The 17,313-nt window shown below is 39.7% G+C and overlaps 1 protein-coding gene across 5 annotated transcripts in view; it reads left to right on the top strand.

Annotated features, from left to right (window-relative positions):
- Nucleotides 1-17,313, top strand: part of MTR (5-methyltetrahydrofolate-homocysteine methyltransferase) — a 106,948-nt gene that overhangs the window by 54,396 nt on the left and 35,239 nt on the right. For all 5 annotated transcript variants that reach the window (XM_024232989.3, XM_054527936.2, XM_054527968.2 and 2 more), the window contains 7 exon segments: nt 1,278-1,457; nt 3,489-3,605; nt 3,917-4,057; nt 10,752-10,841; nt 12,025-12,177; nt 13,139-13,246; nt 14,357-14,457. In XM_024232989.3, the coding sequence (XP_024088757.1) occupies nt 1,278-1,457; nt 3,489-3,605; nt 3,917-4,057; nt 10,752-10,841; nt 12,025-12,177; nt 13,139-13,246; nt 14,357-14,457 (890 nt within the window).

Raw genomic sequence — 17,313 nt, 5'->3', positions numbered from 1 at the left:
AAGTGATAGCAAGTAATCATTTTTTAAGAGTAGATTTGATTTTTCATACAACCAGAAATCATTCAGGATATAATTTGGTGAATACCCTGTGTTGAGGTTGTAAATTTGATCTGAAGACAGTTTCCATGACAAAGTTCAGAAATGCTTTGAGTAAAAGCAGCATTCATACATAATGTTGAGCACATATTTTGACAGGCACTGCTCTGGGCACTGGGGATACAGCGAGACTGGCATTCTAGCTAGGGGAGAGGAGTTTACCAATTAATAAGTAATAAAACAACCAAAAATACTACAGATGTTGCCAAAATAATACAATTTCTGGAAAGAAATACTCTGAAGAAGAATGGAGGAGGTGGGGATGGAAGTGGCTGGTTTAGAGAGGGTGATTTAAGGTAGGCTCTGAAAAGAGGGCACTTGGGCAGAAGCCTTAGTTCTATGAAGCATGAAGCCATGTCACGGTGTGTTCTGGGTAGTGGCAGCAATAAATGAAAGTTGCTGAGGGAGGAACAAGCTTGGCGGGTTTCAGAAACATTAAAGGAGCAATGTAGGGGGTGCGGAGTAGAGGAGAGGGCAAATGGTAGGAGATGAGATTGGAGATGTAGGCTGAGATTCTGAGGCTGATGGGAAGCAGCTGGGGGATGAGCCTTGCCGGAGTCAGTGTTTTGCCTTTTAGGGACATTATTTTGAAGGTAAAGACTAATTTGTATTTATGACTTAAGACACATGTTAGGCCAGTGTTATAATGGGTGAAGGTGAGGAATAAATGCATATCCTTGAATATGCTTAGAATGTTTTTTCAAGAAGATCTGAGAAAGCAATGGCAGTGTTTCCTGGGTGATAGGTTGTGACACTGCTGGCAGGTCAAGAGAGGAAAACATGTTAATCTCTTCTTTAGTAGTATTTGATTTTTTATCATATGCATGTATTTTTAGAAGCTTTTTCATAATATACCATATGTGTGTATATGTATAAGATTTGATTTTTTGCAGAAAGAGTATAGCTGCTGTGTTTGTGAAAGCACAAAGAGATCTTTAAACCAGTCTCTCCTCTGAGATAATTTGATAAGTGATCGGAAGCTGCTTGGCATTTAGATTTCTGTGAAATCCAAGCATTGACACTTGAGTGTTTTCAGTGAGTGAAATGTGCTCTAATAGATAACACTTAGTATTTTAATATTAATATTTTATTAAAATAAAATAACAGGTATTTAATATTAATATTTTAATAGATAACTTAATTTTTCTATTTCAAACTACATCTTTTGCTCTTTCCCCTAGGCAACAGAAACAGACACAAAAATCAGAGTGTGCACCCGGGCCTACCATCTACTTGTGAAAAAACTGGGCTTTAATCCAAATGACATCATTTTTGACCCTAATATCCTAACCATTGGGACTGGAATGGAAGAACACAACTTGTATGCCATTAATTTTATCCATGCAACGAAAGTCATTAAAGTAAGTGTAGGCATGTTCTCTCCCAAGTCATGGCTCAAATTCGTCCCATGGGTCTAATGAATGGTTAGAGCTGACTTATATATTTATTGACTGAAATGTTAACATTCTTAGTTAGTAAATTGTTTTTCTGAAATGTAGGAGACCTTATTTTTTTTCTTTAGTAGAGTTTTAACTTGTGTAACAAACAGACTGGAGAATATAACAGAGCCTGATGAATTCCCTTGAACCCAGGAGGGAGGCTGCAGTGAGCTGGGATCACGCCACTGCACTCTAGCCTGGGTGACAGAGTGAGGCCCTGTCTTGAACAAAATGAAACGAAACAAAAAAACCACAGAGCCTAATAAATAATTAATTATGAAGCATATAAGAGCCTTCACTTAGGTCCCAGAATAGAGCATAGCTAGCGCCCCCATCTGTCTCTCCTTTTCCAGTTACACCTCATTCTCAGTTTTATAAAGTAGCTATCGTCCTGAGTTTTATGATGCTACTCTGTTGCTTTTCTTCATAAATTTATTGCTTATATATGTAGATTTGATTTGCATCATCCATGGATTTTGTATTTGCAAATTCATGTACTTACTGAAATTTATTTGTGACCCCAAAATCAATACTCACGTCACTTCTGCAGTTATTCAGACATACCCATATGCAGAGTGGTGGAAAATTTGAGTGGCCCAACCCATATTATTCCCAAAGAGGGCAAACATGGCAGTGACCTACCTTCTTATTTCAGCTCTCATCCTGTACACAGATGTCCTTTTTGCAGTCTAATGCCATGTTTTTCACATTTTTATGTGTTCTGTTGGTGAGGTCACTTTTTAAAATGGCCCCATACTAGTGCTGTCTAGTGTTCTAAGCGCAAGAAGGCTGTGATGTGCCTTATGGAGGAAATATGTGTGTTAGACAAGCTTTGTTCAGACATGAATTATAGTGCCATTGGCTGTGAATTCAGTCTTAATGAATCGACAGTAAATATTAGATAAAGCATCTTAACATGAATACACAAAACAAGGTTATGTATTGATTGGTTGACAAAAATGTGATCAGAGGCTCATAGGAACCTAACCCTGTATTTCTCCTAGGAGCAATGCTCTGGTATTCCCTAATTCAGTGTTTGCAGTGACTTTAAAGAACGTAACTACCATAAAATAATAAGAATTGACTGAATATCTGAAAGATACAGTTTGGTTTTGCCTGCTTTTGAGCCTAATAAAAATAGAATCATAATGTTTTTATGCTTTTTTTTTCTTACTCAACTTCATTCTAAAGATTTATCTGTGTGGCTGTAGCTGTTTGTTCATTTTTATTAATGTATAATATTCTATGGCATAACTATACCACAATTAACTGTTCTATTGTTGATGGACATCTAGTTTGTTTCCAGCTTTTGGACATTATGAACAATGCTGCTCTGAGGATTCTTACATATGTATCTTAGACATACGTGCCTGAACTTCTCTGTAGCATATACCCAGAAGTGGAATGGTTGGCTCATAGTAGTAGATAATGACAAACTGTCTCCCTAGATTCTTGAGCCAATAATAGTAAGTGAGAGTTCCTGTTATTCCACAAGCCTGATGATACTTGATACTGTCATCGGTATGGTTGGAACTTCAGTTTCCTTTTGTCCTTTTATAGTTGGTCAAGTTTATAGTGAACTAGGGAGTCTGTTCATTTAGGCTATGGAAGCCTTCTAGTAATTTGTACTTTCAATGAATAAGGAATTCCTCTTTGTCTTTCTGTGTGTGTGTGTGTGTGTGTGTGTGTGTGTGTGTGTGTGTGTGTAAGCCCATGTTCTCCTTAGGGAGATTGGAGTCTAGTAGGAAAAACTACTTATGAAGCAGCGCCTTTGTGATACCATAATACGGCAAGCTTTGGTCTATGTCTAGTAACAAGAAGCTCTGAATTACTTTGAACTTCGGATGTTTTTTGTTTTTTTTTTCCTTTCCACTCCTATATAAAGCTTAAGAGATGTGATTGCTGTTTTTGGCAAAAAAGGAGAATCTTTTCATATTTTAAAATTTTTGCCAGGAAACATTACCTGGAGCCAGAATAAGTGGAGGTCTTTCCAACTTGTCCTTCTCCTTCCGAGGAATGGAAGCCATTCGAGAAGCAATGCATGGGGTTTTCCTTTACCATGCAATCAAGGTATGGTAGAAGAACTCTTAGCCCTGTGGAAACGAGTTTTTACTTGGGGCAGGGGTTTTCAAAGTGTGGCATGCAGGCTAAGTCTGGCCTGCTGCCAGTTTCTATAAATAAGATTTTACTGGGATAGAGCCACACCCATTCACTTGTATCTTGTCTGTGGCTGCTTTTATGCTGTAATTGCAAAGTTGAGTAGCTGTGACAGAGGCTATGGCCTAAAGTAGTTTCTATCTGGCCCTTTACAGAGAAAAGTTTGCTGATCGCTGACTTAGGGTATCACTGTAAATTCTCATTTTTATTTGTATTGCCCTTAGTCTGGCATGGACATGGGGATAGTGAATGCTGGAAACCTCCCTGTGTATGATGATATCCATAAGGAACTTCTGCAGCTCTGTGAAGATCTCATCTGGAATAAAGACCCTGAGGCCACTGAGAAGCTCTTACGTTATGCCCAGGTAGAGAGACAAGTGTTGTAATGGATGGATTTTTCCTATCTTTGAATGTATTACTCACCTACAGTTAGTAGACCTTCATTGTGGAATAGAAGCAAATATCGAATCATATATTTGGATCACTGAAGATTTCTACAGAGGGTTGCAGAGATAGTGGTGTAGCTAGGGCAAGGAAGGGTAAACAGACCATGCCTAGGCTGCTTCCATATTCTGAACTTAGGTTTCTTTAAATTTATTTTAAAATGTAAAATTTATTTTTCTTGTACCAAGTAACACATTAGTTCTAGAAAATTTATGAAATTCTGGTAAGCAAAGAAAGAAAATAAAAATCGCTTGTAATCCTACCTACCACCCAAAGTTAAACACTTGAGATTTTGTTATAACCTTTAAGTAACGGGAGTTTTTTTTTTCTTTTTGCAAAATGAATATGCATGCATAGGTACATATACGCACATTTTTTACAAAAATAGAACTATACTCTAGATGCTTTTATGGTAATATTTTTTTCTTAGCAGTGTACTGGGAACATATTTCCATTTTACTTGGTATTTTTCTACCTCATTATTTAAAATAGCTGTTCTGGATTTTCTTGTATGGCTATGTTAGTGTTACATGGTCCCCACTGTTACATGTTTTGGTTTTTATACCTGTTTATGTTAGGATCTAGTCCATCTGTGGCAAAGTTCTGCAGTTCAAGGCTTGAGGTCTGTGCACATTTGATCTGTAAAAAATGAGTATAATTATAGCTAATTCAAACACCAGCTTGTTTCTCATTTATATGTTAGGCACAATCCTAGGCACATGAAATATCCATTGTAGATGCTTCTTCTTAGAATTCAGTTTAAGGAAAGTTGAGATCTTTACCTCAAAAGAACTTGCATTTTAATCTGTTTAAGAGAATGATGGCAAAGGAAGATATTTTTCCCACAAAGCATGTTGAGAAACTAGTAGGATGCTTTTGTGTCTCTTGCCAACTTTGTTAATATTTTCCATGTTAGAATCTGAATTTAGCTCTGATAGAACTGCCAACTTTCCCTCTTCCACAGAAGAGTAATAAAATGCTCTGGAAGAAGGATAGGACACTATGAGATTAACCACATCCTTGTTTTATCAGCCTTACTGGTAGTAAGATTTAGATTTCTGAAATTGCTTATGGAAGCCTTAGGCTCAACAAAGCTGAAAGGAGTTCAGACACTGTGCCAACGCTCACATGACCCTCCTCTCAGTTCCTTAGAAACATTTCTGGTTTCTCCTGTGGACCCAGGACAGAATGTTTCATTTGGTTGTGGCAGATACAATCAAGTTCTACTTCTCAGCACATTACTTAAGAAACATTCCACAGATTTTTAATTTTTTTCCTATTGACCATTTCTGTTCACATAGAGTGCTTAGCCCTGTCTTACTCTTTGAACATTGAGACATGGGCATTAAACACTATTCAGTTTTGAGTGATGATCTATCTTCTACCTAGTAGGGGGCCCTTCGTTAATAACTGTCAAAGAGTTCTGTTGAAGGCCAAAGGGGCATCGTAGCCTCTATTACCATGAAGTCATACTAGACAGTTCTTAATTAACCCATGAAATGCTGTGTTTTTATCTTTTCCCTGATCTATCCAGAGGAGGAAGCCCTCTCACTTAGGAAAGGGTCTCCTTATTTGTAAGACCGTTCCCCATTTAAGGTTTTTTTGGCATTGTATTTTGTGCTAGACATTCTTTTGGTCTGTACTCACTTTTAGCATTTGTTTGCTAGCTTTCATTTCTGTATGTCATGCTGAGCTGCCAAGAGGTTTTGCTCCTGGAGGCACTGTCAAAGTGAGGGAAATCTTAATAGCAATTGCAAGACTTTAACAATTCATCATAGAAGAATTTCCTCATTCTTAATGTAACCACGAGGGCTTCTTATAAGCCACTGACCTCTCTGTCAGGGAGGCTTTCTGCCTTCAAGGTGACTTCTGTTGCCATTAAGGGAATTAATAACCAAAACAGGTATCCTCTAATAACTCCTGGGAGTCGCCAGCTCTGTAGCAATTCCTTAGGATGCACTGAGTGCAAATGGAGCATGAAGAGCAGGAATATTATGAAGCAAATAAGAGTCAAGGGATTTTTTTCTCTTTTATAAGAGAATGATCTCTTTCGGTTATTGCAAATGAAGAAGTCTGCACCCAGATTCCTGTTTGATATATTATTGAAACTAGTGGGAAGAGTATAGCCTCTGATCTTCAAGGCTCTCTAATCTCACATTTGGGGAGGAATGGGATTTCTTTGAAAAATAATTTTCCTAATTTAGTTCAGACTGACCTGTGGTAAGTAAATTATTTTTGATAATAAAAATTTCCAGATACCATGTAATTTACATGGAGGATCTTTCTTAAATGGTACCCTAATGGAGGCCAGGCCTCCTATGGAGTGGAAGGATTGCCGCTCTGGATAGGATGGCTGTGGAATGACCCGGAGCTTGAGAATATTCTTGATACTTTCTGGGAAAATTTTCTGTTCTTTGATTTGGCCTTGATCCCTCCCTTCACTATTTGAGCTCACATTCTTCGTTGGCTTTCTCTGCAGCAGTTTACTCCCTTTGATAACCTGCACAACCATGAGGCCCCTGTGAGGCAGAAGCAACTCTAGAGTGGGAAGAAGTAGTTTTTCTCATTAGCTTTGTACACGTACAGATACAGGGAGTAGCCAGATGGACATGATAATTGCTTGGTCAGTTTGCTTCATAGCTTTCTATGTAAGCTTCCACAGTGTGCGTGGGTCTGGTCTTCCTTAGTGTGTGAAAACTACGTAGCACCTTGTATGTATATCATGGAGAACTCCCTATTGAATAACTACATGAATAGTGAGATGGGCCTCAGCATGCCATTGTGTATTTCTGAAATAACTGCTTTTAACTGTACTGTTTCATTTTAAGTATTGCTTTCCTGAGTCAAATTCATCAGGTTTGGAACATAGCTATCAGGTGGGATAGTTTTTAGACATCGCAACCTCCAACACTTCAGTGAATTCTTTATTGCTGTTTGTATCCTCTTTTGCCTCTGTCCATAATCATATGTTTTTTGCCCCCTTCCCACCCCATAAGTCTGGCACATTGTGGTATTTTTCTGTGAACACACCAGTTCCTTTTTTCAAGAGTGTTTGGAACACACCGCCCTGTTTTTACACAGCAAAACTCCATCCCCCAGGTAGCAATTGTCTGATTGTGTGGCTAATAGAACAAATGGTGTTTATAGGTATCAAGTGATGGGACTGTGAACATCAGAGGGACTTTTTCTTTTTTATTACTATCTCGTTCAGGTTTTTCAACATATGAGAGTCCTTGTGTTGTTATTATTCCAGTTACCACTTTGGCCCTAAATCTTGGAGTTCTCCTCAATTCCTTCCTCCTCTCCTTCTTCTTCTTCTTCTTTTTTAAAATTATACTTTAAGTTCTGGGATACACATGCAGAATGTGCAGGTTTGTTACACAGGTATACACGTGCTATGGTGGTTTGCTGCACCATCAACCCATCATCTATATTAGGTATTTCTCCTAATGCTCTCCCTTCCCTAGCTGCCCAACCCCTGACAGGCCCCGGTGTGTGATGTTCCCCTCCCTGTGTCCATGTGTTCTCATTGTTCAACTCCCACTTATGAGTGAGAACATGCGGTGTTTGGTTTTCTGTTCCTGTGTTAGTTTGTTGAGTATGATGGTTCCCAGCTTCATCCACGTCCCTGCAAAGGGCATGAACTCATCCTTTTTTATGGCTTCATAGTATTCCATGGTATATCTGTGCCACATTTCCTTTATCCAGTTTATCATTGATGGGTATTTGGGTTGGTTTCAAGTCTTTGCTACTGTGAACAGTGCCGCAATAAACATACGTGTGCATGTATCTTTATAGTAGAACGATTTATAATCCTTTGGGTATATACCCAGTAATGGGGATTATTGGGTCAAATGGTATTTCTGGTTCTAGATCCTTGAGGAATCGCTGCACTGCCTTCCACAATGGTCGAAATAATTTACACTCCCATCAGCAGTGTAAAAGCATTCCTATTTCTCCACATCCTCTCCAGCATCTGTTGTTTCCTGACTTTTTAATGATCGCCATTCTAACTGGCGTGAGATGGTATCTCATTGTGCTTTTGATTTGCATTTCTCCCTCCTCTCCTTCTTAGTTATTGTCTATTAATACCTTTATATTTGTCCTTTCCTTTCCTCCTGTTACCACTACTGAGTCCAGGCCTTCATCAAGGACTATTAAAATATTCTCCCCATTTTGTGATTCCCTTAAAAATGTGACTTTGAGTGTTAATCTGCAGCTTTAGAACTTTGAATAATGTTTCCCCCTTCTGCCCATGCAATTGCCTGGAAGGTTAAATTTAAACTCCACAGCATGGATTTTTGGCCCTCTGTGTCTTGGCCTCTACCACCCTGGACAAACATTACTCCAGCAAAATCAGTCTTTGTGTAGCATTAATTCATCCAGCTAATATTTACTAAAGTGTCGCTTTGTGCCATTCATTTGACTGAACTTAGAGGATCTAACTAGTAAGAGAGATGTACCCCTACCCTCTGAGAGCCTACAGCTCAGTGACACATGCAAAAATGTATAGAGGTGATTGTCACCCAGCGCAGCAAGTGCTGTGAGAGGGGAAGTGCAGGATGCTAGGAGAAGCCTGAAGGAGATTCTGATCCCAAACTAGAGGTGGTCAGGGAAAGCTTCCCAGGGGAAATGATAGGTCAGGTGAGACTTGAGAGAAATAAAGGAGGTGGCCAGGCCAAGGTTTGGGGGTAGAGTGCAGTGCTGGTGGTCCCTGCCAAGGGATAGATACTTGCATCTAGCCAGAGTCTGGCATGGTCATAGGTACTGCATAAATGTATGCCATATGAACAAATGTGAAGGCCTGGTGGTGAAGAGATGATGGGGAGCATAAGGAACAGAAGTGTTCTGGACAAGCTGAAGCTTGTCGGGAATGGCAGAAGAGGAAGCTGTACGAGAAAGCCAGATCAGGTGTACTAGTCCCTTCTCATGCTGCTGATAAAGACATACCCGAGACTGGGTAATTTATGAAGAAAAGGAGGTTTAATGGACTCACAGTTCCACGTGGCTGGGGAGGCCTCACAATCATAATAGAAGGCGAAAAGCACGTCTTACATGACAGCAGATAAGAGAGAGAACTTGTGCAGGGAAACTCCCCTTTATAAAACCATTAGATCTTGTGAGACTTATTCACTATCACAGGAACAGCACAAGAAAGACCCGTCTCCATGATTCAGTTACCTCCCACTGGGTCCCTCCCACGATATGTGGGAATTGTGGGAGCTACAATTCTAGATGAGATTTGGGTCGGGTCACAGCCAAACCATTTCATCAGGGCATTGGATGGCATGGTAAGGAATCGGTACCATGTCATGAAAGCAATAGGAAACTTACGCAGAGATTTTTTTCACAGGGGGCAGTTGGATCAGATTTGCATTTTGGAAGCATCCTTTTGGCTACAGTGTGGAAGATGAATCAGAGACCAGAATGATTCTGGGCTGTGGAGACCACTTAGTTCTTGGGCTGTGAAAATGGAAGCAGGGTGGAGAGAAAAAGTATTGAGGTGTAATCATTAGGATGAGGTGATTGATTGAACTTGAGTAGTGAATGGAGATTCAAAGGTAATACTTAGGTTTCCAGTTTGGCAGCTGGTACTGCCAGTTGAGGTGGAGAAAACAATAAAGTAATGCAATTTATCATGTGTGCCATGATCATTGCGCTTTTGTTCCTTTGCTGAATCTGCCCCTTCTCATCATTCAGCTTCTTTGAAACCTTTCTTTACCACCTTAGCTTACGATAACCATTCCTTCGTCAAAATTCCTACGTACCTAGTCTGTATTATGTACTCATTCAGCCCTTGACATATACTCTTTCTTTACATATTTTCTACCTCTCTTATGACATGGCTGTCTTACTCTGTTTTCTTTTGCTCTAACGGAATACCAAAGACTGGGTAATTTATAAAGAAGTTTATTTAGCTCACAGTTTTGGCAGCTGGAAAATCCAAGAGTATGGCCTTGGCCCCTGGTGAGGGCCTTCTTGCTGTGTCATAACATGGCAGAGGACATCTCATGTCAAGAGGGCAAGAGCAAGAGAGCCAGAGAGAGAGCAAACCTGCTTCCATGGTAGCAACATTAATCCAGCTAATGCATTCATGGGGGCAGAGGGATTAGGTTTCCAACACAACTTTTGGAGGGCACCTTCAAACCATAACAGTGGCAGAGCCCTTGAGAGCATAGTCTGTGTCGTAGACCTCCTAGTGTGCCCACCTTTGATGTCTGACTTAGCTTCATTATGGCCTCCTTGCATCTGTTTGTGGGTACTGGTGATCCTTGTTGAGAGCTTTGAAGGCTCATCGGGTTTGGAGTATAGCTTCTCTTACTGTCCTGGAAATTTTGTCTTGAGTTGTTATTTTTAGAAAAGAGGGAAAGGAAAGAATGGAACTTTATTCTGTCTCTACACTAACAGTTCAAACCCTAAAAGATTTCTCATTTTTCCCTCTCCTTCTCTCAAACACTCATTGGTATCTTCTTTTATGCTGGACAGTCTACTAGGGGCTGGAAAAGTAAAAGAAGAATAAGGCACAGGTTTTTTTTGTTTGTTTGTTTGTTTTGCCATCAAACAGTTTGATTAGTGACGAGTTGTATCCATTTCTTGGTTTCAATTTCAATTCAGACTCAAGGCACAGGAGGGAAGAAAGTCATTCAGACTGATGAGTGGAGAAATGGCTCTGTCGAAGAACGCCTTGAGTATGCCCTTGTGAAGGTGAGTTACAGGAGCCTGAACTGGAGGGCTGGAGGCTCATCGTGGCTGACTGATCCTGTTGTGGGCGGTGTGACAGTAGCTGGAGAAAGAGATGCCTAGACCACTGATTCTCAACCTGGGGAGGTCCCTCTTGCTGTCCCCCAGCTGCCCCCCCCCCATCATAGCACATTTGACAGTGTTCAGAGACATTTTTGATTGTCATAACTGTGCATGGGAGGTATTACTGGCATTTTATGGCCAGGGATGCTGCTAAACATCCTGCGGTGCCCAGGACAGCCCCAAACCACAAAGAATATTCCCTCCCAAGTGTTAGTAGTGCCGAGGCTGCGAATCCGCCCTTGGACCAAGTTGCTGGTCAGTTGGTCAGCAAGTCAGTTTCATAGTTGGAATTTTAGGTTTTAGGCAAGATCAATAATCTCTTGGCTTCAGTTTCCTCATGTGTGAGTCTGGAGAATCTCAGTTTTGTTCTTTTTTTTGTTTGTTTTTTGTTTTGGCTCTGGGGTTTAACATTTAACTCTTGCACCTTTTGAGATTCACATATTTCAGTTTGTGGAGCTAGTTGGCCAATCCAAGGATCATTGAACTGGGGACCTTGGAGGAGTGGGGCTTGTCATTGAAGGGTGGATAAGTCAATGGAGGCTTCATGGATTTGAACTTCATTTAAGGGCCCCATCCAGTGTCATTTCTCCCCAGCCCTACCGCATTACAGTGAGAAAACTTACTGATTTCCCCACAGGTATTTATTAATGTATAATCTGGTAAAACACTAAGATACAAAATGTATTTTATGATGCATTTGAACTTATTAGTCCTTCTTTATTAGCACATTTTACTGAGGTGTATTTTAAAGCATTTTTTAATTGGCATATAAAATTGTATGTATTTACTGCATACAACATTCTGTTTTGGAAGTGTATGAGGTATTTACTTTGTTTGTATCAATAAAGCCAGCTAAGCACTTTATCTCAATCCTCAAAATAAACATATGAGATACTATTGTAATATTGTAATTGAGGAAACTGAGGCTTATTGAATTGCCGAAATTAGTGATAGGAAGCCAGATTGAATCCATGCACTCTGATTCTGGAACCTGTGCTGTTAAGCATTTTCATGATAGCTCTGTGGAGGTAAGGCAGTTTTTTAGGTGATTTTTTTTCTTTCTTTTTTTTTTTGTCTTTTTTAGGGCATTGAAAAACATATTGTTGAGGATACTGAGGAAGCCAGGTTAAACCAAGAAAAATATCCCCGACCTCTCAATATAATTGAAGGACCCCTGATGAATGGAATGAAAATTGTTGGTGATCTTTTTGGAGCTGGAAAAATGTTTCTACCTCAGGTTGGCAAAATATGGGGAGAAATTTTCACAATTGCGTATTTTCTTTGTCATTTAATAAATGGTGATTTGGGATATATTTCTCAGGTTTTAATTTGGACAAGAGTTCAATGGTATTGGCTAGTCATTCCTTCTCTAAATATGTTTAGGAGTCATGTCTGGAAGAATCCATCTTCAGAGTGGTGTGGATGTTAGAAATCCGAAAATTCTTAGCATCATAATCTATCATAATCCTTATGTTCTAATTTTTGTATCACCTCTTATCCCCAATGCCTATCTCTCCCCTCCAAAAGTAAAATAAAACCCAAGATAAATGTAGAGTTACTAACATTAAGACTTGATTTGACCAGGCACTATTCATCTGTAAGGATGCATATTTTGAGACAAATGTTACTGTTTTAAATGACGGTACATTAAGTGGTTTGTTTAAAGTAAAACCAGAACTCTTATTTTGATTTACAGCAGCTACTAACCACATCAATTAACACATACTTGTTGAGCATGTAGGTTGGTGGCTGTGCGGCATTTGAGAAACTAAAAGGCCCTCATCTTGCCTAAATGTAAGACTGGATTTTAAGTGAGTTTTAAGGCTGGGGATTGAGAAGAGAAGGCTGGGAATGACCTCATGGTGGAGAAGCTTTGGTCCTGAAGGATACATAGAACTCTTGGATAAAAGATAGAGGGCCTCCTAGACAGAGAAAAAAAAAAAACAAGCAAAAGTTCAGAAGACAGAAATTGCAATATTTGATTTCTAGCCTTGTTTTCCTTCTGCTGTACCTTATTATTCACTGGCTTTCCCTCTGGGGAGCTTATCCTTTATTCTGCCTACTGTCAAAAGACTCCAGTGTAGCTGTCCTGAAGTCAAAGCATGCATTCCTAATGTGTGCCCAAATTTCACAAGTGGCCATCAGCAGTTGTTCCTGTGGTTTGGGAAAGATACCTGATCCTATGCTTTTTTTCTCAGGTTATAAAGTCAGCCCGGGTTATGAAGAAGGCTGTTGGCCACCTTATCCCTTTCATGGAAAAAGAAAGAGAAGAAACCAGAGTGCTTAACGGCACAGTAGAAGAAGAGGCAAGTCATTTTGTTCAGGCCTATGGGCCTTTAGTGAGTTGACCTGGAAGACTTGAGGTGGTGGTAGGGGCCTAAGCAGTCAGGGTTGGCTGTGTTCGTCATTGAGGATAAAATAGAGAAATGATCCCACTTCGCTCCCTTTTTTAACCAAGTATCAGAATACTCTGGGACTTTCTTTTGAATGTAGCTTTATAACATTTTTAATATAGATACAATTTTTCAATCAAAACCCATGTTTTCAAGACAAAGCCAGTTCATTCATTTGTGCCTTCATTAACTGATCATTTACAAAGCTCCTGTGATGTGCCAAGTACTGTGCCAGGCACTACTCACTGCAAAGGTCTGTCCCTGCCCTTGAGGTAATTGAGTCATGCTTGTTTTTAGAAAACTCTGAACTGAATAGTCTCTCTGCTGGTGATGTCCTTGGCACCACTTCTGGATTCAATTTAATTCTTGTTGGCTGCACCACCAGAGTAAATCATTAAGCTTTTTGACCTTGTTTGGCTCCCTGTGAAGCTCAGGCAGCTTTGGCCCCTAGGATTCTGAATTTTTAAATTGATCTGTGTTTGTGAATGGCTCAGACAAACACAGAGTTTATAAAAATCCTTCTTGTTTTGCTTTTTTTCTTTTTTTGGAGAATAGTGGGGGATGCTAACTGTGCATAGAACAATAGTGCTGAGGAAAGATGCTCACGTGCCCTCTGCCTGGGCTGTTGTGGTTTTTCAGATTCGGATGGGACATACACATACAGTTAACCTGTCCTTCCCCTCTTCCCTGCCTCTCCCTTGATCGCCAACAGTAAACATTTGTCAAATAGGTTCCCCGCACCCAGAGTTAAGGATGTGGTCTTCAGATGTGGGGCTGTTTTGTGTGTGAACATGAACTGTTCTTTGAAAGGATGGGACCCCCTGATCTTGGCCGAAGCCCCTTGGGCTAGCCCATTAGGTGGGCCTCCTTTGAACTGTTTGGGCTTTGGTTTCCAGGTCTGTCTTTGAGGTGCTCTTGGTTGTATTGAATTGCTTTCTGTGCTGGCCCCTGCCTGGCTCTGGAAAACTAGGTGTTCCTCCCTGAACAACCCTGCCTTGCTGAGCTGCTTGGCTTCCTTTCCAGGACCCTTACCAGGGCACCATCGTGCTGGCCACTGTTAAAGGCGACGTGCACGACATAGGCAAGAACATAGTTGGAGTAGTCCTTGGCTGCAATAATTTCCGGTAAGTTAGGACCTCACCTCTTTCAACCCCTTTTCCATTTAAAAATGAAAGCTTTTTAACAGAATAATTCTTCAATGGGTGGGAAGAGTAGGGCATGGCAGTGGATGTTAGAGGTTATTTTTTATTTCTTTTTGCTTACTGTGTTTTTGAATTTTCTACGTGAACACAGCATTTCAAATGAAGTAAGTTAGTAATTATCCGTGTTCAAAAAGGACATGAAGTATAGTAAAAGCTATTCAAGTGGGGTGGAAACCGCCCAGAGGATTCCTGGGGTTGGATGTTGGGACAGAGGCGCTAATGGCCGGAATATCAGGCTCCTTCCCATGGCCAGTGGTGTTCATCATATCCTCTTTTTCCTTTCAGTAAACTCAGATTTTAGAACTGAGATCTTACGAGACCTTGGCTAAACAGAGTTTTACAGGAAGGCCTTCTCTGTACAAGTCTCAGTTGGCTTTGCTAAGAGCCAGGACCCTGTGTTCTTGGTGATTAAGCTACATTTTGGAATGCTGTATACAAGTAAAACCCCTTTCTGATATATCTCATTATAATTAATAAATATTCATAAGAAAGTCATTTCCGTGTGAGAGCTGATGACCTGTACTAAGTATATGTTTCGCTTAGATTTGAACATATTCTTTGTAATGAAAAGCCTGATGGAAATAATGCTTTCCCATATCCATGTCCAGCCAACAGTCCTTTTGAGTCATAGACTTCTTTCCAATGTGCTATTTTCTCTAGATAGAGAAGAAAATTGACTGGAGCTATCCCTGTACTCCTCAGTTCTCTTCTTTGCTGTCAAGTAACAATTACCTGCTAAGCTCTCTCCCTGCTGTCAACATTTGTATCCATCTCTGCCTTCAAGGCTAATTAAATGCAGCTAAGAACCTTTCAGGAAGGCTGGAGACAGAGGAGCAGTGTCAGGAAGGCATTTTTTTTTTCCCCTCTGTCTTCACAAGCACTTCTGTTTACCTGCTCACTTACTGTCTAAAGATTTAGCGTTCTCTCCTAGTCCTAGAAACGAGGAATACTGTTTCTATCCATGTACTTACTATTTTTTAAAGAGATAAATTTATTGAAGATAGATAGTTGTAATGAAATTTTACCTATATAATAAATATTTGGATAAGGTGTTCTCTTCCTGAAGTCTACAAAGCATTTCTGCTATTGGCTTACCTTTGCAAACCTGAGGTTGTTGGTTCCTGTTTGCATTCATCACAATCACTTCAGTTAATGTTTATAGATCATCTTCTACATACCAGGCATTATACTAGAGACACCAAAATGATTTAGTTGACTTTTCTCCTTGAAAAAGTTTACCATTTCTCAGGCTAAATAGCCAGGTACATGTTCAGCCTTAATAATGGGACAAGAACCATTGAAGAAAGTGACTTGCAGGTAAACTTCCTAAAAGTGATTCTTGAGATATCATTGTCATGTGCTTTATCATTATTTATTTTGATCAGTGGATTCTTAGCTGAGATTGTTATACTAGCAATGTTTATTTCTCCAGTAAAGACATTTTAAGAAGCCAGGGAACATTGTGGCATTTCTCCAGGGTGCTACTGGAACTGAATGTCGGCAGTTGTGAAGACTGCATATTAAGCCTGAGGCTTTCCTGCAGCAAACCCAGTTGCTATATGTCCGGCACTGAGGGTTTGCTTATCTTTGCTAGTAAGTCTAACTGGAGAAATGCCTTCTGATGAAATGTTACTTTCATTTTACAAAAACAAGCAAATGTGCAAACTTCATGTCAAACACCCCTTTGGCTTGTGTGTGATAACACATAGACTCTTCCATTGGTGAGTTTAATTTTATGGTGTCAGCTAGTAGACAAGTGTCCCTGGAGATTGTCTTATGGAATAATGTGTACTTTTACTGTCAGTACCAGGCTAGTATGCTTGAAGGAATTACCCAGCCTAGTGAGTGCGTCTAGCAGCCTATCCTGTATCTAATCCTTCTCTTTCCTGGCTTTTTATCATTGTTGCAGTGAATCTCACCAAATGATAACGATGTTTTTCCTTCGTGGGGATAAAAGAAATAAAGAGGGCTAAAAGTGACAGTTCTGTTTAGAGAGAAAATGTATTTTTTAAATGGGGAAGATATGATGCAATAGAATTGCAAATTTGAGGATTTGAATAGAACTAAGGATGTATTCACCAAGAATCTGTATTACCTACCATTTGTTTACCACTTCCCAATTTATACAGTTCTTTTATATCACTGATTTTTTGTTTCTTTGTCACCTTTTTGTTGTTGTTGTTTTGGTTTCTTTCCTTTCTTTTCTTTCGTCCTTCCTTTCTTTTCATGGTTTTGATCCTACTCCCCTGCCTGTTATTGTATTTCTCCTTTTATAGATGAGAAGACTTAGGCTTAGAGAACTGGAGAGATTTCATCATAGTCACATGGCTAGCAAGTGTCAAGCCACATTCAGGGCTTTTGGTTCCAAAAGCTGGGACTTCGTAATATGTCACCTGACTTTACAATATTTTTTTTGACTTGAGTTGTAAACAATTATAATGTCTAATATTAACACAGGCATACCTTGTTTTATTGTACTTCACTTTATTGAGCTTTGCAGATACAACGTTTTGTAAAAATTTGAGTTTTGTGGCAATCCTGCATAGAACATGTGTCTTGATGGCATTTTTCCAATAGCATGTGCTCATTTCACATCTCTGTGTCACATTTTCCTAATTCTCATAATATTTCAAACCTTATTATTCTATCTGTTACGATGATCTGTGATGAGTGATGAGTGTTACTATTTTAATTGTTTTGGGGTACCATGAAACACATCCACAGAAGATGGCAAACTTAATCCATAAATATATGTGTTTTGACTGCTCCACTAATCAG

This window comes from Pongo abelii, chromosome 1, assembly GCF_028885655.2.
Source record: "Pongo abelii isolate AG06213 chromosome 1, NHGRI_mPonAbe1-v2.0_pri, whole genome shotgun sequence".
Classification (NCBI taxonomy): Eukaryota; Metazoa; Chordata; class Mammalia; order Primates; family Hominidae; genus Pongo; species Pongo abelii.
Note: the sequence above shows the minus strand (reverse complement) of the source record. Positions and strands in the feature narration are given on the sequence as shown.